This window comes from Rissa tridactyla, chromosome 2 (assembly GCF_028500815.1).
Source record: "Rissa tridactyla isolate bRisTri1 chromosome 2, bRisTri1.patW.cur.20221130, whole genome shotgun sequence".
NCBI lineage: Eukaryota > Metazoa > Chordata > Aves > Charadriiformes > Laridae > Rissa > Rissa tridactyla.
The window spans coordinates 44,548,748-44,570,926 of NC_071467.1; the positions used below are offsets into that span (position 1 = coordinate 44,548,748).

A 22,179-nucleotide genomic window follows, 5' to 3' on the forward strand; every position below is an offset into this window, starting at 1 on the left:
GACTAAGAATAGAACCTGACTGCCAGACATGTATTATTGTTTTCTGTGCCTGTGCCGGACCATATCAGAGCAGTCACTTGGCTGTGTTTCTGTAAACTTAAAGTGCAGTTGCTTTGAGATGGTAAGCGTGTATTCTGAAGTTAAAGGTAGGCTTAGGCATGATACCAGTGCAGGTGGAAGTCTCTAAAGAGCCATATTGCCTGTCACAATTTTTATGCAAACTTGAAAGAAGAAAGAGTAACACAGAGATCAAATTTGAAGTTCCTACTGCAAGACATGGTTAGTAGTACAGGGCTTTTTTTCCCAAAGATGCTGCCAAAACTCAATATAGGCAAGACAATTTTTCCATGCAGTGTTCCAGAAAGGTTTATGCCAGGATTTTTATGAGTTCACCAAAGCAAATACATTCAAAGCAATTCTGAAATAGCTAGGCAGTATGTGAATGTTCATCCCAGTCTTCAGTGCGTGGTGAGAAACACCTGAGAGTACAGTCATGGTTTCTGGATGAGAAGCGTCTTTACATATATTTGTTCTCTTAATTTCCTGCTTTGTTCCCATTTTCAGCAGGAATGTCACAGATCTGCTATTTTACCCCAAACTGGAAGTGGTGCTCTGTAGCTGATCATTAATTAATTCTCTGTGTAAGAAAAGTGTCTTGAACTCTACCCCACTTGGCACTCTTGAGTATTTGAATATTATCTCATTTATTTTACCTACTTAGAATGTAAATTTCCCAAAGCAAAATTGGGAAGAATGTATGCGCCATCTTGTTTTGCAAATGAATAAACAGGTATGTGACTGGCCTAAGGGCACTCTAGGAATTTTCCAGTAGGGTCAGAAGTTGGTCTCTGCTTCATCATCTTCAGCCAACAGGTGTGGATTTTTTGGTGGAGAATTCTTTTGATGTATCTGCTTTGCAGAAGTGTGATCACACTGTTCCACTTTATTTTATGGTGTTCTGGGGAGTAAAGTGAAGTAGTTTATATTAAATATTATGGGTATAATTACATTAAAACATCAGGAGATAACTACTGTGCTCCAGTTACTTTGGAACTTATTATTAATGGGAGCCTTCAGGCCTGCTTAACACAAGCTCTTAAAGCAATTGCTGCTGCTATGTTGTTTAAGGCAGTTGGGCTGGACTGTGGGCCTTGGAAGAAAGGGTAGAATTTGTAGTAGCTTAGGATGCTGAATATAATTATTTGCAGGACTGAAAGATTAGTTGGCTGCCACTCACAACAGTAGTGTTAGTTCTCTATCCTTTTTCTGTCCTGGTATGTCATGCCAACTTTATGTTTCAGAGTTAGTGTTGCTACAGCAAATTTGACAGTAGTGTGAACTAAACCCAAGGAGCTTGAAATCATGATGAGTGTATGTGTGTGGATTTGTGTTAAATGTACTTCTCATCAGAAGCTTATTGGAAATCTTTAAAGGAAAAGTAAAATGAAAGTAAAGATGTCTTTGAAAATGGCAGTTAGTCCTAAGAAACTTCTTTCTGAAAGCAAGAAGTATTGGAAGTTGTATCCAGAGAGTAACTGTGGTGTCCATCACTTGTCCATTGTGACCGCAGTTGGTATGTGACTTATTTCTCAACGAATTCTATTAGTCGTATAAGTTGAAGCACAAAAATAAAACTCATCCTTTTTTGTGCGGAGAAAATACTGGTTTAGAAGTCATCATAGAGCAGTTTAAAAAAAAAAAAAAAGACAAAACTCCAAACTCCATAGCCCTAAAATAGTTTAGAGGTGACATCAGGAATCACCATGGTAACTCTCAGACTACAGATTCTGGTGTGTTTTCACATGGGGGAGTTCTAGAGTGGGGAGGTGACTGTGGAGCAGGAGTAAACCTCTCCTCTGGGTAGAGGGCTATCATGGGGCAGTAAAAGATTTCGAGCCCACTGCTTAGAAGATGCATTTAATGAAGGCTAATTTTGGAGTTACAGCTTTGTTTTGTATAGTGTTTATCAAATAAAGGATGTAAATATCTAGTTTATTACAAATGCAGAACTTTGCGTTCTGAGGTGCACGAAGTTGTAGATCTAAGATATTGCGAGTGTTGTAAGGTGATGTAAAATATTGAGGCTTAGAATTTCTCTCAAGTATTGCATTTCACTCCTTATTTTCTCAAAGTAGTATTTGCTCAGCATACAGTTGCAAAACAAATGCTGAACTTGGATTTGCAGTGTTTCTAGGATGTAAAAGATGACAAATGGAATTAATGTTTAAAAGCTCGTTTGAGGAAACAATCCAGACCTTGCTGGCGAAAACTTAAAAGTAGGTTTAAAACCTAACAGGCTTAGTGCAAGTGATATGATAGTGATGTGGGATGTTTGGAATCTTGCATGAGGGACATTTATATGAAGGTGCTATAGGGCATTTGAGTTGACAGCATGGACCTGCTAGTTATGAGACAGGGTATACTGAAGGCCTACATTCTTCCAAAGTTTAAAAAAATAGATGTCAGGCAGGATAAGTCTAAGTAGAGGAGCTGATCAGTTAGAGAAGGGACAGTCTTGTTTGCTAACGTGCATGGTTTCCTGGAGATTGTGTGTGTTTATACACACACACAGACAGAATACATGAACGACCAACCAGTCGTATGGCAGTGTAGTGACTGTGAACAGGATGTCTGAGAGTTTTTAGAAAATGATGATGACAGATTGCATATTCTGGTTACAAGTCAGAGGGTCTCCAGTTTCATTCTTTTCTTGTCTTTTCTTATGAGTCTTTTGGCCGATGACGCCTTAACTTTTATCTGGTTGCATTTCTAGTCCCAACTGTTGCGTTCCTTTCAAAAGACACATCCCCCAGCTTTATGCAGTTTATGTTCTGTCTAGGAGTGTTAAAACAACAACGGCAGCTCATCTTGTTTATTTGTGGGGAAGCAAGGACAGGATGTGGGCAGAAGAGTTTTCTGTTGTGTTACTTAATACTAATTGTTGCCATATCATAGGCCAAGTAGCCTATAGTTAGCATAAGTACCTAAAATAGCACTAGATGTCTGTGTTTAAGCACCTGAGTCACATTGCAAGTATCAAAGGCTTGCTGTTATTATTACAAAAACTTACCTTTGCATGATTTCTAAATAGATAATGCTTATTAAAGCTGTTGGTAATCATGATTATTTCTTCCTTTTTAACAATTGTCTTGTTAAAGTCTTAAATGACAGTTGCATATTTCTAATGGCAAATTAATCAATCTTGAAAACTTTTCAGGATGAGTAGCAACAACTTTGTGATACTGGATAATGTTCCACTAGGAGGCATCTAACTGTCATTGAAAAGTGGTTTGGTTTTTTTTTTTTTTCCAGCTTATGTCTGCAATTTATTTTCCAGATTTAGCGGTAGGAGTTAGAGTCAAATCAGAGTCCCTATACAATAATAGTGTAAGATGTAGTGAAAGGCGGTATGCAGTAATATAGTAGACACACAGCGCTCGCACTCCTGAATGTGACTGCTCAAAGTAAGTGTATTGGTACTATCCCTCAAGCAAAACAAACAGCATTTGCTATCAGTTCCTGTCGTCTTCAGGAGTGAAAGGGAACTAAATTCCAAAGAGAACATCTCAGAGATGACATGTCTTAATAATTTGTATTTTAAAAAAAAATTACAAAAAAGCTGCTTCTCCAAAAAGAGATACCGGCATCAATTTATGGCTTCCATAAGTGAGGTAATAAAGTCATTGGAATTGTTTATGGTAGTAGTCAGCTAGTGAATCACATCCAGCAGTAGATATGCCTGTGGTGTCTGTGTCTCAAATGAAAGACTTGATTCCTCTAAATGGTTGTTTTAACATTGAAAAAGGAATTAGGACAGTGTGGTTGGGAGAAAATGAGAAGTGGTTACTATTCGGAGAATTTATTTGTGTTTTTTCTGTAGCAGATGTTTTCAGCGGATATTCAGGAATCACCATGTGGTTTTCTTGATGTATATTTGAAAGAAGGAGCCACTTTACTATATAATGGTCTATATATAGAAGTTAAAGAGAAGAATTGGAGCCCCTATCCTGGTAATCATCTTTTCAACATGATTGGTTTTGCTTGAATAGGTATAGCTAAAATGTATGCAAGTTAGCATTTCTGAAAGAGTGAACTTTGAAGTTCACTAAAGGAGATGCTTAATTTCAGCAGAGAAAGCAAAAGGTTAATACTTCTACAGTACTAATAATTTCAAGTAATCATGAATGCTGTGAGTATTTCTACTAGGACACTAGCTTGCCACTAAAGAATTTGATTTCAGCTGAAAATCTTTGCCTGAGACTCATAAACTTCTTGTTTACTCTTGTTGTTTTTGTTGGATTCTGGCAGGTGGGGTTTTGCTGGCATTTCTGCTGGGGCATGTGACTGATGTTCATTTGCAAAACTCTCCCCTTTTACCCTTTTGAGAATGAACTGTGGTTTTGTTTCCATTGAATCTAGTCACCTGCTGTCTAGTTGCTTAAGCTTTGCTGTGTTCTTCCTTCAAGAAATTCTAAATTTGGCATTATTGCAGACAGGTCAGTGAAACTGGAAGGACACAGAAAAGTTCAGTTGCTGATTTTCTTGAGAACTTCTGTTGAGCTGACAGTTGCGACATTATAAATCCCATAGGCCTTAGTCTCTGCTTATTTACTTCAGTTAATTATGCATTCATTATGACTAAGACTCATTACTTTTGAGTTTCCTGAGATTCTGTGATGTCTCCTGGAGTAATTCAGTTGGTCAGAAAAAGTCAGTGTAGGATTTGACTCCTCCATTCTGGGATGCTCGGGATAAATTGGGGTAGTTCGTGATATAACTACGGCAGGTTATGTGATTGCAGCAGCCTCTTGTGTTATATCTTTAAACTACACTTCTCTCAGATGAAAACCATGTGTTTTGTATGGCTGAAAAAAAAAACCTGAAGGGATAGGATTGTGGGGATGAAGATATGCTGTGTAAGTGCACAGCTGCTACACAAGCAATGATAAAACGTTCTCAGCTTCCATTTCTTGGTGAAAAATTTGTATGAATATCTTGAAATAGTAACTGAAGCTTTCCTGAATGCTCCAAATCTCATCCAGCCCACATCTGCTGTTGTCTGTACTGTAAGTAAACCTTAACTTGGGAGCTGTATTTGCAATAGTACTTGATTCATACCTGGAGACAAAAAAACCCCACAATAGTACAGAAACATTTTCAAGTTAAAAATGTGCTTATGTATTTTGGTTTTGGCTTTTAAAGAAGGTGTATAAGGGATTTTGTTCAAGTATTTCTAGTTCTTAATTTACGTGTGCATGGCCCTAGGTCCAGCCACTAGTGAGGCTAAGCACGTACTCTCAGTAGCACAGAAACACTTGTATTCAGCACGTATGTACATAAATACGTAGTTGGCCACCACATCACCGCAGAAAACGGCACTAATGCAAGCATAAAAAGCACCAGTGGCCTTATCCTGTTGCACTTTCTGGATGGTCAAGCTGAATGTTTGCTAGAATCACAGGGTTGTAAGGGACCTCTGGAGATCATCCAGTCCAACCCCCCTGCCAGAGCAGGGTCACCTAGAGCAGGTTACACAGGAACACGTCCAGGTGGGTTTTGAATGTCTCCAGAGTTGGAGACTCCATCACCTCTCTGGGCAGCCTGTTCCAGTGCCCTGCCACCCTCAGGGTAAAGAAGTTCCTCCTCATGTTTAGGTGAAACTTCCTATGCTCAAGTTTGTGCCCATTACCTCTTGTTCTGTCGCTGGGCACCACTGAAAAGAGCCTGGCCCCATCCTCCTGACACCCACCCTTTAAGTATTTATAAGTGTTGATATGATCCCTCCTCAGTCATCTTTTTTCCAGACTGAAGAGACCCAAATCCCTCAGCCTTTCTTCATAAGAGAGGTGTTCCAGTCCCCTAATCATCTTGGTAGCTCTCTGCTGCACCCTCTCCAGCAGTTCCCTGTCCCTCTTGAACCAGGGAGCCCAGAACTGGACCCTTCCAGTTGCTGGGTTTAGATACTTGTTCTACCTTGAAACTGGCTGTTGGGTCCATTTATCCACCATTGCCTCTTGCACACACACTCATGCTCAGCTTTCCCCCACCCTGAACACCACAGATTCTCCAGCAGCTCATTTGGACCCCAGTTTTTCTCCAGCAGCTAGCTCCTTCACTTGCCTTATTTGAACAGTCTGCCCCATCCTCAGGTCCTGGGCCACGCTGATACTTTGCTGGCTAGTCCAGCTTGCAACTCCCTGTGGTCACATCCTGACTTCCAAGAGCTCACCCCTTCCTCTGCTGGCACCACTGGTGCCTGTGGCCAGACTCGTCACGTAGACAGGCATGCACACTGAATAGAGCCCCAGGAAAACAGTTACAAAAGGAGATTAATGAGCAGACGGGACAGACTGTGGTGATTCAGGGCAGAGCACAGCTAGACATGCATACTGACCTGCAACCTGTTCACAGGTGACCTGTCCCTCTTGTTACCATAGCCCTATTTTCCCATGTTTGTTTCTCCCCAAGCCGCTTTGATCCCTCCCCTTCCCCACCTTTGGTTTCTCCCCTAAACATCCCATAACAGGACTTGTGCAGTCCCCAGGTGCCTTTCCCCTGCCTCCCATGATAAATCTGGGATCCCTGTGAGCAGCCACACCTCTCAATCTGAAGAGTGCCCTGGAGAGGCCTGCTGGTGGTGGGGAAGTGAGGGGAGCTGATGGTTCTCCTGTGATAGCCCTGGGAGCAGCTAGGTCAGGGTGTCTAGGTGGGTTCCAACACCTGCAAGCGTGCCTCTCTGCTCTTTTTTCTTTGTGCAGATTAGCTTTTTATCACATAACAAAGTTAACTCTGTTAGGTTATGTGCTGGCAAATAATCTGTTTAATCATTTGCAAGCCCAGTTGAAAATTTATGGTAGAAGTTACTGGCTGGCCACAGAGGTGTGAATTAAAGTGATGCTGTTACAAAAGCAATACTTTGAAATGGTACCTCAAAGTAGGGTATTTTAATAGCAACAGAACAGGGAGAATGCTAGAATGATTGCATGAAACTTTGTAGAACAGGCTTTTGTACAGTGCTAATGCTTTAGCCTTTCAAATTGTAAAATAAGGAGTTTATTTCTTTTCTGGGTGACTTGCATTTGTGTTGAGACATCTTTGGTAGATTTATTTTTAAAAGTAGATTTAATTCATACTTAATTTGTACATTTTGAAAATTTTGATAAACCTTACCACTTTTCCTTTGGTAAGAACCATGAAGGGATAGTTAATCCCTGCTTTATATAAAGTAGGCATTGGACATCTTAAGAAATAGGGATTTATGGTCAAGGTCCCATCATTTTAGGGTATGTTGTTCATGGATTTACAGTGTGTCTGGAGAATGAGGCAGATTATCACATGGACTTTAAATGTGAGGTGCTTGGAGATATGCAGGATTTGGGGATTAAAAAGAAGAAAGTTAGGGGCAAGTAGATAACCATTGCTTTATTTGACAAGATAAAAGCAACTGTTAGTGTGCATATGGTTTAGTAAACAAGTAACATTTGAAAAAATTGATGAATCCAAGTGTGCTGCTTCTGGAAGTTTGCATCAGTGAAAGAACCTTCTATCATGATTCTGAGGAAGAGAAGCAGGAAAAAGGAGTTGGCCTTGCTCATTCTTCCCTCTTGAGGATTACAAGCCTGAGTAATGAAGTATCTTCTCAAAACATATTGTTGTATTGCGCTGGGCTATTTTAAGAATCTAGTAAACAGGATCAGGACTTCATTTTTTTCTTTAATTTTATTTGTTTAGCATCTCATAAGAAGGATGACACATAATAAATAAAAATAGAGATTCTCAGGCTATGAAAGTAAATATTTTGATAATAAGTATTAAAAGTCTTTTATGCTGTGATTATTGCATGCTGTTTTGGTGCTTTTAGATATATTTGGAAGGATCAGAAAACCCAAAGATTTTAATGCAGTTGGAGCTTGATCAAGTTCGGTATTTTTGTTTTTTATTTGGGCCTGGGTTGTGTTGTTTTGTTTTGTTTTGTTTTGAGACTGCAGTAAATGCATAGCTCTAAGATGAGGTTTCAAGTGTCAGGAATGTAACCATCTACTATTTTTACACTTGACCTCATTTCTATTTTCTTTTGCTAAAGGCAACAGGCCTATGTTGTTCTGTTGCTGCTGGAAGTGAGTTATTTAAATAACTTGAAATGTTTATGTGCAATAAGCTTTTGAACTTTAGCACTGGCTGAAATAGTGAATATTTTGTCATGGGCCACATTTTACCTATTCAAAATTATGTGAACTGTGACTTGATCTGCTTAAGAACTATAGCTGCAGAAACTACATTTGTGGTGAAAGGTTAGGGAAATGTCTTTCAGTTCTTGCACTAAAGCTGCTTTGTGTTTTGTTATAAAAGAGGATTCTCTTTCCTGTCCTGCTGTTACTGGTTGCTGTCTGAAGGTGATACTGAAAGTAAAGGAGCATTATATTTTACTGTGGTTTGTAACCTTCTGGCCACCACAAACTACATTATTAAGCATTTCCTTTCATTAAAAGAAACAGGTCTTGTTTAAACAGGTCTTGTTTTAAAAGATATTGAGTATTCAGCATGTCCTTTATGTCAAGGTGTCTTAGTTGGCCTATGATCAGGGTAATGTTAAAAATTGCCGAAATTTTTGTGTCATTTGTATGCCTTTTGAGACTGAACAGGATTACACATTCCAAAAGTGATTGTTTAGTGGTTTTTGTTTGGTTGGTTTTTACACATCTTTACAGTTTTTCTCATTCTTAACATTTGACTGTTACGGCTTATATAAACCTGCTTGAAATGAGTATTCTCTGTTAAATACCTTTGTACAAAGCTGTTTATTGTGGCAATGAATTTTGCAGCCTGGTCACTCTGTAGGTCACTAATTCCTGTGAAATATGTGCGCAGACAGCAGTTTCGCTTCTGAAAAACAGGTGCATGAGACAGACTCAGTGAATATCAGACATCTGTATGTATTAACCATCACTGATTCATACATATCTGTCTTAGAAAGTCCTGATATTTTAGTGTTGCCAGTGAACAAGTCACTGTTACCTGGTACCTCCTGTTTCTGTGGGTCTGTTAGGCCCAGTGGACAGTCTTAAGATAGTTGTAGCCTGGGAATAGGCAGAGCTGTAGGCACACAGCTCAGGAGCTGAGACCGTTAAAAAGAGTGTGCTATAAGAGGACTGCTAGGTTCTTTGTGCACCTCTTTCATGTCAGAGGAAGGATAGGGCTTCTTCTATATGTTGGACATTGGGTTAAGCTGAAATCTTTCAGTGGAACTTTGACAGGTCACTAAGCCATCTTAGGCTTTCCAGAGATGAGACTGTTTTATGCAGTGTCTTACAAACAAGCCCCACCAAACGTTTTGGACTGGTGTGGGTAGAGAAGCAATACTAATTGTTTTGAAATCTACAGTTGATGGGATGCTACAGGGTGCACAAAATTGTGGCAGAGCTAGTGTTCATTCACTCATAAAGGTATACATACAACCTCTTGAGATGTAATCAGCAGTTTGCATGTAGCTGACCTCTAATAGTAAGTAACAGGCTGAAACTGTTGTTTTGTTAACATCTTATCACTGTGTACTGTGAAAAAAAGCATAACCATGCTGCTCTGATGAAGTAGTATTGCTAGGAACTGCCTAGTTCCACCACTCAAGCTGCGTCATACTCTGCTGTAGGCATCCATTCTTGTCACTGTCAATCAGGTATTCAGACTTTTGTTAGCAGTTAACACTACTCTCTGAAATTACTGAAATAACAGAAATTTTTTTTTAAATCTTGTAGACAGTGTCGCTGGACTGATGCATAAGAAATTTTGGTCCTTTGGTTCTCCTATGATACTAGCTAACAGCATCTTACTGCTTTGGAAAGTGATTTTCAGACTACTTAAGAGACTATTTTCTTATCAGCACTTCTGTTCATCTGCTTCAGAATGAGGAGGAGCTGCTTCTGGGGACTGATCAACAACTGGCTATTAATACTGTCTGTCAGTAATGGGCAAACTCTTTATGCCTGACAGACTAAAGTCTTCTGCACAGGTAATAATGTCAAGTGCTTAAAATCTCATGAGACTTTTGCAAAGATGGGCTAATAGGGGTATTCCAGAGCTGTTTATTGTCTCGTCAGTCTCTCATCAATGAAGGTTTTTTCATTTTACAAATAATAGCATTTCTTAACAAAGATTTTATGGCAGATGATGGCTAAATTAAAACTTACTGTGAAATTGGGTACTAACAAATCCTTTTAAGAGAAGGGATGGCTTTGGTGGACTGACAATTCAGTGAATAAAGAACTGGCTTGATGGCTGCACCCAAAGAGTGGCTGTCAATGGGTCCATGTCCAAGTGGAGGCCAGTGACAAGTGGAGTCCCTCAAGGATCAGTACTGGGACCGGTCTTGTTTAATATCTTCATCAGCAACATGGACAGTGGCATAGAGTGCACCCTCAGCAAGTTTGCCGACGACACCACGCTGTGTGGGGCAGCTGACATGCTGGAGGGAAGGGATGCCAGCCAGAGGGACCTTGACAGGCTGGAGAAGTGGGCCCATGCCAACCTCATGAAGTTCAACAAGACCAAGTGCAAGGTCCTCCATCTGGGTTGGGGCAATCCCAAGCACCCATATAGGCTGGGCAGTGACTGGCTTGAGAGCAGCCCTGAAGAAAAGGACTTGGGGGTGCTGGTAGACGAGAGGCTCAACATGAGCTGTCAGTGTGCACTTGAAGCTCAGAAAGCCAATCGTATCCTGGGCTGCATCAGGAGAAGCATGGCCACCAGGTCGAGGGAGGTGATTCTCCCCCTCTACTCCGCTCTCGTGAGACCCCACCTGGAGTACTGCGTCCAATTCTGGAGCCCTTACTACAAGAGAGATATGGACATGCTGGAACGTGTCCAGAGAAGGGCCATGAGGATGATCAGATGGCTGGAGCACCTCTCTTAATGAGGACAGACTGAGAGAGCTGGGGTTGTTCAGTCTGGAGAAAAGAAGGCTCTGAGGAGACCTTATAGTGGCCTACCAGTACCTTAAGGGGGCCTGCAAGAAAGCTGGTGAGGGACTTTTTAGGATGTCGGGTAATGGTAGGACTAGAGAGAATGGATTAAAACTAGAGATGGGACGATTCAGACTGGCCGTTTGGAAGAAGCTTTTCACCATGAGGGTGGTGAGACACTGGCACAGGTTGCCCAGAGAGGTGGTGGAAGCCCCATCCCTGGAAGTTTTTAAGGCCAGGCTGGATGGGGCTCTGAGCAACCTGATGTAGTGGGAGGTGTCCCTGCCCATGGCAGGGTGGGTTGGAACTAGATGATCTTTAATGTCCCTTCCAACCCTAACAATTGTGTGATTCTATGATTCTGTGCTTGGTCCCAATTTAAAGCTTTTTGTAACATGAATGACTAGATTCAAAACACTTGTAGGTATGCAGCTCCCAAAGATCTCATGTATTTGAGGTGGGAAATGGGGGGAAAAATAATTTTGTGCAGATGACCAACAGATGCTCTTTACTAGTGATTGAGTCAGTAAACTAGGGCAGTGAGACAGCTTTCCTGTCTTTCAGCAGGGAGTTTTTGCAGGATATAATTAAGAAAGGTCAGTGGCTGTCATGGTTTCAGCTGGGATGGAGTTAACTTTCTTGCTAGCAGCTGATGTAGTGCTGCGTTTTTGGATTTGGGATGAGAAGTAGTGTTGATAGCGCACTGGTGGTTTCGGTTGTTGCTAAACTCTCAAGGCCTTTTCTACTTCTCACACTGCTCCATCAGTGAGTAGACTGGGAGTGTACAAAAAGCTGAGAGGCAACGTGGCCAGGACAGCTGACCCCAGCTGACCAAAGGAATATTCCGTGCCGTGTCATGTCGTGCCTAGTATATAAAGGGGGGGACACTTGGAATTACAGTGTTTGTCTTCCCAAGTAACTGTTATGTGTGGTGGAGCCCTGCTTTCCTAGAGATGCCTGCCGATGGGAAGTAGCGAATTAATTCCTTGTTTTGCTGTGCTTGCGTGCATGGCTTTTGCTTTACCTATTAACTGTCTGTATCTCAACCCACAAGTTTTGTCACTCTTCCAGTTCTCTCTGCCATCCCAGCTGGGGCAGTGAGGAAGCAGTTGTGTAGTCCGAGCTGCTGGCTGGGCTTAAACCATGCACGAAAGTGGCCCACAGGGTATTCTAGGATGTGAATGCTGAAGCTGGGTCTGCGGTGACCATAGTGACAACTATTGGAGAATCATAAGCACAGCCTTAGATAGAGACCACAGCTGAGGACTTATTCTTTGAGGGTATAGGGCTGCTTTAGTACTTATTGGGTATAGATCTACACCTTGAAATTTCAGAAACTATCCTGTATTTTAGGTTTCACCCCAGTGTTGCAAGCTACATTGCTAGCTACCTCGGGTGGGAATGGTGAACTCTTACTTTGTTTGCAAGGAGGCATTCAGAACATGTTTATGTGGTGTCACAGGGGGGAGACTTTGAAGAAGAAATTGCTTCTGAAGCCTGGGAGGCTGAGCTTTGAAAACATTTTTTGGTTGCCCAGATTTTAAACAGTAAAGAGAACCGAGTCAGGATGTGGTGGTAAGCTGTGCGTTGCAAGTTCCATCCAGGAAATACGTAGGATTCTTTGCTCTGCTTTGTAATAAAAGGTAATGAGTTTTAAAGTCTTTATCAGCATACCTGAAAACAGGTCTGGCATATAGAACTGATACACAGAAAATGTTCCTTTTGGCATTTTGTCCTTGCCATCGTGTGAAGAAGGTAGGTGGAATTTCAGATGAGAAAACCAAATCCAGTATAGAAAAAAACATAGACTGAGAAAGGAATGTATCTTAGTCCAAAGAAGGAAAAAAAAACCCGGTGTGTTGTTTTTTTTTCCCTGGGTGGACAACCAACAAAATTCTGTGTTGTTTTTTTTATTTTTTAATTTAAGTTCCTGTAAACTGTCTCTGTTTAAAAAAAAAAAAAATAAAAAGTAAGGGGAAAAAAAAGTAAAAGGGTTCAGCAGACTTTCATCAAGGTTTGTCCAAAAGTTATGCCTGTGCATAACTACCAAGGTCAAGGTCACTTGATCATAAAATCTGTGCCTGTGTGCTTGTCACTGCTGATACTTTTTTTTTTTTTTTGGAGTGCCCTAAGATTCAGTGCATCTTCTGAGAGAAATGCAGTACCACGTGTGCTGTCTGGTGTGTTCAGGTGGCTGGGGGTGGAGGAAGAGTGAGAGCAACCACACACCTGGAATCTTGTATAAACAGCTGTTGAAGGCCAAACCAGGAGGATCAGGGCTTAAGCTTACATCAGACTTGACAAACACTTTCTGCCAAAGTAGGTCAATGCAATTCAGGTTAAGTCAGTAGTTGTAGTTGTTTACATTCATTTGGCTTAACTTTAATCCTGTGGTCTGTTCCTTGTTCCATTGCTATATTACAAAGAACCTTGAAGTATGCTTTGTGGAGTGCGTTACATTGGAGGGCTGACTGTACTTGTTTTTGTACTTGTTTCTGTTTAACTTGAAAAGTTACTTGAAACAATCCACTGAACAGTAGGTTAGGAGCCAATGTTTTTGAGTGAGATGAGTCTAGACTTCGAAAACTTGCAATGTTTCCAGTAGAGTTTTCCTTAATGCACTGAGTAATGTGTTAATATATCCTGAAAACAACAGTTTCCCTTCTTTCTCAGCTATTTGGAGTGACAAAGCAAATAGCTGTGGAAGAGAAGGCAGTTCGAGTAGTGTCTGTTTTTCCAAAGCACTTAGATGTTTTATTACCGTCAGTAGTAGTTTAGCAGCAAGGCATGTGTATAAAAGTTTAAAAAATGTAGAGACTTCATTGTGATATACCTTTGTGTCCCACAGTTCATTCTGATTTCTGTAGTTGCCTACTACAGTTACCTCCAGCATAGGTTCATATTTTGGCTTTCTCCAGCCCTTGCCTGATGAAGCTAATGTTACCATTTCTCTTGTCCTTTCAGATAGTAATCAATCATTCTGTTTATTCAAAAGGTCCTGCTGAAATCTTAAGCTCAGCTCTGCAGTTTAGAGTTGAATTTCTTCTTGTGCGGCACTGTTAAAATACTTGGGAGGAAAGGGGAAGCTAAACTTAAAATGGAGTCCTTTTGTTGTAGGAGTCATGGACGGGACAAGAACAGGCAAGACATGATCTTGAGTTCATTATGGCTGCAGGAGTGGCACGAATTGAGTCTGAACAGAATTGGGTCTAACACTCGATGGCCTGGGAAACTCTAAATGCTGATCAGCGTGTTGTTGCTGACTTTGCAATGAGTCTGAAACTCTTAAATCAACTAAAGTGTTTCAGGCCCTTGTGTGCATTCGTGGCTAATTCCCTCCTATTGCCAGTCACACAATATTTATTTTTGGGGAGACCTAACAACTGACTCCTATATCTATATCAGTGAGTAGCTCAGTGGTTTATTGTTGTCTCTTCCTCCTCCTCCCCTCCTGGGTAAGGGGGAAGGTTCACCAAGCAATTCTGTATGCCACCTATGGGTTTGAAGTATCACAATCTTGATTGTGTGGTGTGGTGTGCCCCAAGCTGGTATTTTAGTGGAAGTGGTTCTGAGGAGGAGACTTGAAATATGGCTGATTCCATTTATTGTATTTCCTTTTCTATTTTTCATCCTTTGAAAAAAAAAAAACAAACAAGAATTAAGTTAGTAAGCTAAAAAAACTTCTGTTTTTAAGGAGTCATCTAAAGTCATGATGTGTCAGTATTACAAGCTACTAAATTTGTAAGATATTTGAGATTGTATGGATTTAGCAAAGGCAAGGTTTTTTCTGTCAAATTAACTGGACGCCTTTCTAGCATGGTATTTAATCTGTATTTAAGGGAGCGTGCAAGTCCTTAGGCATCTGAGGAATTAACTTGAAGTGCAGATATATTTGTAAAAATTCTGAAATGTGAAAACTTGTGTCCTTTTGAGAGCTAGCAAAAAAAAAACTTGCCAAACTTACATCTGATTACTAACTTCTTCAATGACAGGTTTACATGGCTTATAAAATGGTGAAGAATTAAAATGCACTCAAATTGTCAGCACTCTTAGATTCACATAGCCAAAGAACACCTGCTCAATGATTGTGACAATATTTAAAAAAAATAAATCAGAAATTATTGATGATAAGGAATACCAGTAAAATTGGTTACAGGTTAGGTCAGAAACAGGTCAGAGGTGTTGTGATACAGTTGTGTGGATTTTTACAGAAATTGTAAAGTGTGTTGACATTCCATTTTTATTGTAAATATGAGGAGAAACTTCAAGATAAAGTGTTACAACTTGTAACAATAAATTCATGAGTAGTATGGAATGAGAAATGGAGTTTTTTAATTACAGTTTTAATCAGTGAACGAACTTCAAGACTAAATTGAAATTTTAAGTCCTAAAGTAAAGTTTCTGCTGGCTTCTGTATTCCAAAGATTCTTACAGCTAAAGGCAACTGCTGCATTTTGCTACTGTTGTGCACCCTTGCCCTTTCTTCTGAAATTTTTGTACCTCTTAATGTAATAGGCATCAGAAAGCTGCTCGTGCTGTGCGTGAACTGCGTGTGTTTGAATTTAGGTATGGGTGAGCTTCACAGGATGCTTTCTGTGAACTTACAGCTATGTAGAAAGTGTTATCATAGTATGCTGTGCTGTCTTTATCTTGATCCTGGGTCAGCTGTCACAAGGAAGCTTTGACTAACTTGTCCTTTTTCTGCAGCTGTGATAAAATAGCTTGTGGGGTGGTTTCTTTTGTGTGTTTAGAGTAGTAGAAAATGTATCTGACTTGAGACATCTATTGTCTCTTAGAAGCAAGTAATTTTACTTTCATAAAGTAAAAGCTTACAAACATAAAAGCATTGGAGGGAAGTAAAATACCACAAAAAACTTCTCTGCAGCACAAGAGGTCAATTTTTATGAAAAGATCTGTTTTTTTAACTTCCTAGGGTGGTTTTTGTTTTTTAACAAAAATATTTTCCACTTGAATAGCATTTTTGCTTATCTATAGCTGTAGAGGCCAGAGTAGAGCACCACAGTTGATTAATGAAAACAAACAAAAAGCAAGATATCTAAAAAGCAAACAATATCACTGTCTCTACTTAATGTCACCTTTTTCAGCGAGGGTCATTGTATCCAGAATAAGACACAACCTTCAACCACACTTCCAGCTAGCCACTCTGTTCCACTACGTAAGTGTCCCATTCTTGAGAGGAGGCTCTCTGGTTGGTTTTTTTTTTCTCCCCTACTTCACACAGTGGCATTCTGCGTCGCACACCTCTTCTGTTCTTGCCTTCGAGGTTCTGCGTGATAACGAGTGATGCAGATGAAACACTCGGTGGGTGTCATCAGTAGAAACTCTTGTGATACCGCAGTAACTTTAGCTGTCAGATAATACTAAGAATGTAAAATTACAAAATAATGAAAACAGCAGTTAATTCTGTTTTAGTGTAGTGAGTATATTGAAATTAGCAAATCTTACTTACAGGAAAGAAATTTTATGTGGAACTAGTAAAGACATTTTCTTGATTGAAAGGAATTTTAGGTTGAAAGATTGCCTTTTTCTATCTGAGGCGTTCGTGTATTTGTCCGCTCACCAGTTGAGTGTAGATAGTTGGTGAAGTTCTCCATCTGCTGGTGTGAGGTAGTGAATGCACGCTGCAGGTAGGGCTGTAAGTGGTGGTTCTGCTTCTCAAGTGTAGCAGCTGCATTAGTCTTCAAGAAACTCAGTTCTTGCATTTATTTGTTAGTTAAAATTATTTCCACGCGTTATCTCAAGACAGTCACGACCTTTTCAGGGTTAAGGGATGGCAAAAACTACTGTTCTAGTCACTGTAGATCACTTGTTAACTATCATTTTGTTCAGTAGTTAATTGAAGCTTTAGGTTTGCAAGTGCAGACAAGTGAGCAGGGCTGGAATATTTTTACAAATTATTTTTCATCTAAAATAAATCATCCCTCAAGTTGCATATTTCCTGTCTAAATTGTCCCTTAGTTTTTTCACAAATAGAAAGGCATTATTCCTGTGTGATTGAAGACACACAGGCCTACTCGCTCTACTGTGGAACACTAGGATGTTGAGAAGTGCAGTTTTTCTGCTTTCACCAGAGGTTTTCCTGCTGGTTGGTAATTGCCCCAGTGATGTTTTACATCTTGCACAGATGAGTGGTGAACAGTCATCATTTCCCCCCATGATTTTACCACGGCTCTTGCAGCCCTCAGCAGTCCGACCTTACTCTCCCCACTATAAACTATGTTTGTAATTAAGGAGAAGCTTTGTGATTGTATGATCTGGTAATTTGAGCTCATATGCTTGAAAGTTTAAACCTAGATGTATATTTTAGCACTGGTACTCAGCTTTATTAATGACTTCGTGTTTTATGTGAATTAATGCAAGGCAAGGATAAGGAAACACTTCTGACCGTCAAAGTTGCAAATAGAGATGAGATTTGCTTTGTTGGAAGACTGTTTTGTGGTGGCCATTTAGACAGGGGAGGGATAAGAATTGTTCAACTTTGGTGTTGAATACTGTAGAAACTTTTTTTAAAAGCAAGAGGAAAATAGCAGGCCAAAGCAAATTTCAAAGTTTAATCATAGTTTTCCCTTATTTAGGATTATGTGCATCTTTATACATGCCCGCTCAGAACTGATGTTTGATAGTCTAAGTACTCCTTTGATTCTGAGCTTGGTGTTCAGAAAAGTGTATCTACTCATTAGACCGCAGGCCAGCACATGAGCACATTTTTTGCATTCACAAGGATGTTACAGTGCTTAACTTCAGAAATCTGCTGTTTGCAGTTTAACCCTTCAGGAAGGTGGTTTAGACTCCAGAAGTATTTAATGTTGCAATGGGGGGTGGGGAACCCACCAAACTTGAAGTTGCTTGTGGTTTCTGGAAGTTTCCATTTGGTTTTATGGAAAGATTTATTGTATTGTTTTGATAGAGACCTGTTAAACATGTGGAAAAGGCTTCATATGTCTTCTAAGAAGGTTCTTCATTTAAAGTGTTTAACCATAAAAATTGTGTTGTGGTGATCCCCACAATGTAAGCTTAGGAACCAGCTTCATTCTGATAACTTAAATAACCTTGGGCATCTGGATTGTGTATGTGAATTCCTGACTTGTGGATTTGCACAAATAGGCTTGTACAAACGAGGAATTTGCTGAATTGTGTTGGAATATTCTCAGGTAAAAGATTACATTCATATTTTTTTAAAAGGAATGCTTGGTGAAACATGCTGGTTTGAAGAGGCAGGTGGAATGTTTTTAAAAGGTAATACTCAGCAATGCAATTAAAGAGTCATGGATGAGTGCGTCTGGGTTTTTTTTGTTGTGTGTTTTTTTTTCTCTTCCCTGTAACTAGGTTCCCTAGAACGTGCACCAAGATTCATGATAGTCTTTTTTCTTCTTCTTTCAGCTAAGCTGACTCTGTAACTAACGTTAACAACTAGCTCACTATGGATACTCTAGCCATCTAGAAGTGGTGGAGTAAACTTCCTTGTTTTCCTTTCTTCCAGTGTTCTGTTTAGTGTTAGTTCACACAACATTGAAATGTTAACATCTGGATTTTATGAGTTCAGTGATTAATAGTGCAATAACTGTACATAAAATACAGATATGGAGGGGTTATTTTGAAGTTAATATAGTCTGTAGAATTCATGGAACTTGCTGGTCACTTAAGAGCTGACAAGCTGTGGAAAACTCCATGGTACTTAAGGAATTCGTACTCCTCTAGTGAATATGGCAGGCATTAGGAGGAGCTCAGATACTCCGAGGTGTTTCCTGTGCTGAATCTAGAACAGAGCAGTGTGTGGCTTTGTCTGCACTAGTATTCTGGTTCAACTCAAAAGTGAACGTCTGTGAGAAGCATCTCCGGGACATCACCACACCCCTGGCTTTGTCTCCTACTGGGGGGTGACATCAGAGCATGTAAACCCAGTTCCTTTCAAATGTAACTAAGTTGGTACGTGCTCCAGCAGCTGTTGGACACTTAGTTCTCAGGATGGGGCTAGAGCTACTCCAAAGACAGTTTCTGTCCCCCAAAATGTATGTAATAGGGGTGATAGGTTCTTAGCACTGTAGTGTTTTTCAGTATAAACTCTTAAACTTGATGGCTGATGTAGATACCCCATGTTGACATATTAAAGCTGAGCTGAAAACCATTGGATTGAGTTAAAATCTGAAGGGCAGGATTTTGATTAAATACTATCTGTGCTGACACTTAGTAGTTCTGCTTCATAAAGTGGTCCAATACTTAACAGTATTTCATCACCCTCTAATAGTTTTGATTTGTTTATCTTTTGAAACTCAAGTTATGTAAACATATCTATTTTCCAGGATTCGTTTGTGATGTGCTTCTGAAAGAAGAACTGAGAATCCTTTACATACTTACACTTTTGGGGAAAACTCTCCTAATGTGTTTTGCAAACTAATCAAATTATCATAGAAATTCATCATGGGAGGAGCTGTGAGTGCTGGAGAAGACAACGATGACTTAATTGATAACTTGAAAGAAGCTCAGTACATTCGCACTGAGAGTGTGGAGCAAGCCTTCAGAGCAATTGATCGTGGTGATTATTATCTGGAAGGATACAGGGACAATGCTTATAAAGACTTGGCCTGGAAGCATGGAAACATACACTTGTCAGCACCTTGCATTTATTCTGAAGTCATGGAAGCACTGAAGCTTCAGCCTGGATTATCTTTTCTAAATCTGGGTAGTGGAACCGGATACTTGAGTACAATGGTGGGATTAATATTAGGTAACTTGAACATTTTTATTTTAATATAGTGCTTCTGCATATTCTTAGAGGATTATACAAATCCTGTAAAACTTTACTTTTACTCCGTTAAAAATTACAGTACTATACTTAAAACTGAGCGTTTGAGGTGTTACAATATTGTATGTCATCTACAAGCTGTTCACTGACACTGCTGTTCAGTACCATTTAATGGAATGTTCTGGAAGAGAGGCAGTTGTTCCTGCTTGCCTTTCTATAGTCTGAAATTCTTATTTGAAAGGAAACAGCCCTTTTGTTGATGAAAAGGAAAAGGCATAGATAAACAATTTTTGAGGACTAAAAATTTAGTCTGCATTTGCACCATGTTTATGCACTTACTCTAGGTTACTGTTTTGATTTTCAGTTTATGGAAAGAAAAATCTAAACTGTAAAAGCTAATGACTCTTGAAGAAAATTGAAAAATAAGTCTTTATCAGCCTGCAAACAATTCTTTTATAATACATTTATATAATCACTTTATGAGTGAGAAAGTTCGGGGATGTAGACTGATAAGATTGTTTAAGCACTGCAGGTCTGTAGGTTTTAAAAATTATTTTAAGAGTTTAGCACTGTGTTTTTCTTCTATTTTCAGATACATTTCCTGTATGGGAAAAAGATGGAATGAAATATTGCTGTCTAAATTAAAAAACCTACCTTAGAGAACTGCTTAAATTCTCCCCCCTTCAACAATATTTAGAATACAGAGCATGTGTACCAACAAATAATTTCTAAAATTAATTACATGAAATAACTTCATTTATTTTCGTATGTAGTTTTCATATATGTGATCCTATTGATTGTATTACGTGGAGTTTTCGTATTTCATTGGTTGCTGACAGATCAGCATTGTGTGTATATTTACTTACATACACAGCTGAAGTGTGACGAGTTGGTTTGTTAATTTTCAATTAGTTCAGTTACTTTCTGTTGTCGGTTTTTACTGATTTAAGAATAGAAATTACCCCTAATGGTACATAACAAATGTAATTTGTTGGCATCTCTGGCAGTGTCTTTTCCTGTTAATAACAATATACTATCTCTTGAATTTATTGGTATTTTGTGGAAACAGGAATTATGTTCATTCACATGTTAAAAAAAAAAAAGTACTCTAGTAGAATGTTGCTTTGTCCTTTTCAAGATTGTTTCTGTTTGAGAGTAGGTATTTTTAATTAGACTGTCATATTTTAAGTTCAGACTTCTATTTCAGTATTAAAACAATTAGTAAATATTGCTGCATTTTTTCTACAAAATGAGTACTCAGGGTAGTGAGTAATGGTATTCATTTATTTCTCTGCCTTGTGGAAAGCTTTATTTCATTATTCTTTCTTAATTGTGATGTTTAAAAAAGAAATTGTTGCTTATGTATATAGCACTTGTATCTGTGCTATCTAACCTACTCTGAGTGGCTGTTGGTTGGCTGTTGAATGCTCCTGGGTTTGACCTCCTTATCAAGCAGAATTCCTGTCTTTCAGAATATTATATGTGGCGTTGAAGAAATTAAACAGGAAAAGGCTTGTCTTCTACAGAGGGTGAGATTGGCTGACAGCCCCTAGGAGCATGGTTATGCTGAAGATGTTGCCACAGAGCCAGCTCAGGTGCTGGTAGTTCTCTAGCAGTGCTGAGGAGCCTGGAGCAGTGACTGCTCAGCTACTTACAGAAGTGGACTTTCCATATTTCTGTAGTGCTGTACCCAGTCCCTGAAGTGTGCTTAGTATTGTAATGTGGTTTGAGTGCTAGGCTGAGGCATGGAAGGTATAAATACAATTTGTGTGCATTCATTTTCTTACTCTGCTCTCTTTGATAGAATTATTAGTTACGTGTAATCATTCTTTATTTTAGTGGTTTTTTTTAAACCAGGGAACAGCTACTTTAACAAAGAAAAATAAACAGAAGGAATTTTCAGACAAATAAACCATATATATATTTTTAAAAGCTCATACGTTTAGACCAATTACAGTGAGCGCACTGCAATTAGTAACAGAGAACCATGTGGTTTTTGACAGTAGTTGGGTATCTTTCAGTTTGACAATGTAGTGATTAGTATTTCTGCCATGTTGGCAGGATCAAAATGACTAGATTAAATTAGCAAATAATTTGAAGCTGGTAAACACTAAGTATAGAAACATTCTAAAAAAAAGAAAAACAACCCACCACTCCATAGAGATTAAATTAGCTATGGTTGATACTGTTAAAATGTAAATGTAGTTCAGACTACATGGTGGAATTTCTAGCTCATTATGTTGAAAGAGGCCGGTTGACTTTGGAGAGTAGCAAAAAAGTTGGCTTCATGTTTTTAGAATAGCTGACTCTTTGCTTAAATATACAGCTGTGACTTCCGTGATGAAAGAAGAAAGTATGTTTCTCATATTTCTGTTCAAATTGTGAATACTGTGGTGTTTCATGGTGTGGTGGTCTCTTCCATTCATAGATTAAATTTCAAACTGTTGGAGCATCTTACAT

At 39.3% G+C, this 22,179-nt stretch overlaps 1 protein-coding gene across 10 annotated transcripts in view; it reads left to right on the top strand.

The window, feature by feature from the left end:
- PCMTD1 (protein-L-isoaspartate (D-aspartate) O-methyltransferase domain containing 1) overlaps positions 1-22,179 on the top strand; it is a 45,515-nt gene that overhangs the window by 2,877 nt on the left and 20,459 nt on the right. For 3 of the 10 annotated variants that reach the window (XM_054191997.1, XM_054191999.1, XM_054192002.1), the window contains one exon: positions 19,277-19,701. The exons of 6 other annotated variants lie outside the window; for them this stretch is intronic. In XM_054191997.1, coding sequence (XP_054047972.1) covers positions 19,395-19,701 — 307 coding nt within the window. In that variant the 5' untranslated portion in view covers positions 19,277-19,394. Of the gene's footprint in view, positions 1-9,893; positions 10,007-19,276; positions 19,702-22,179 lie in introns of those variants that run through there. One more of the 10 variants, XM_054192000.1, reaches the window with a different exon arrangement.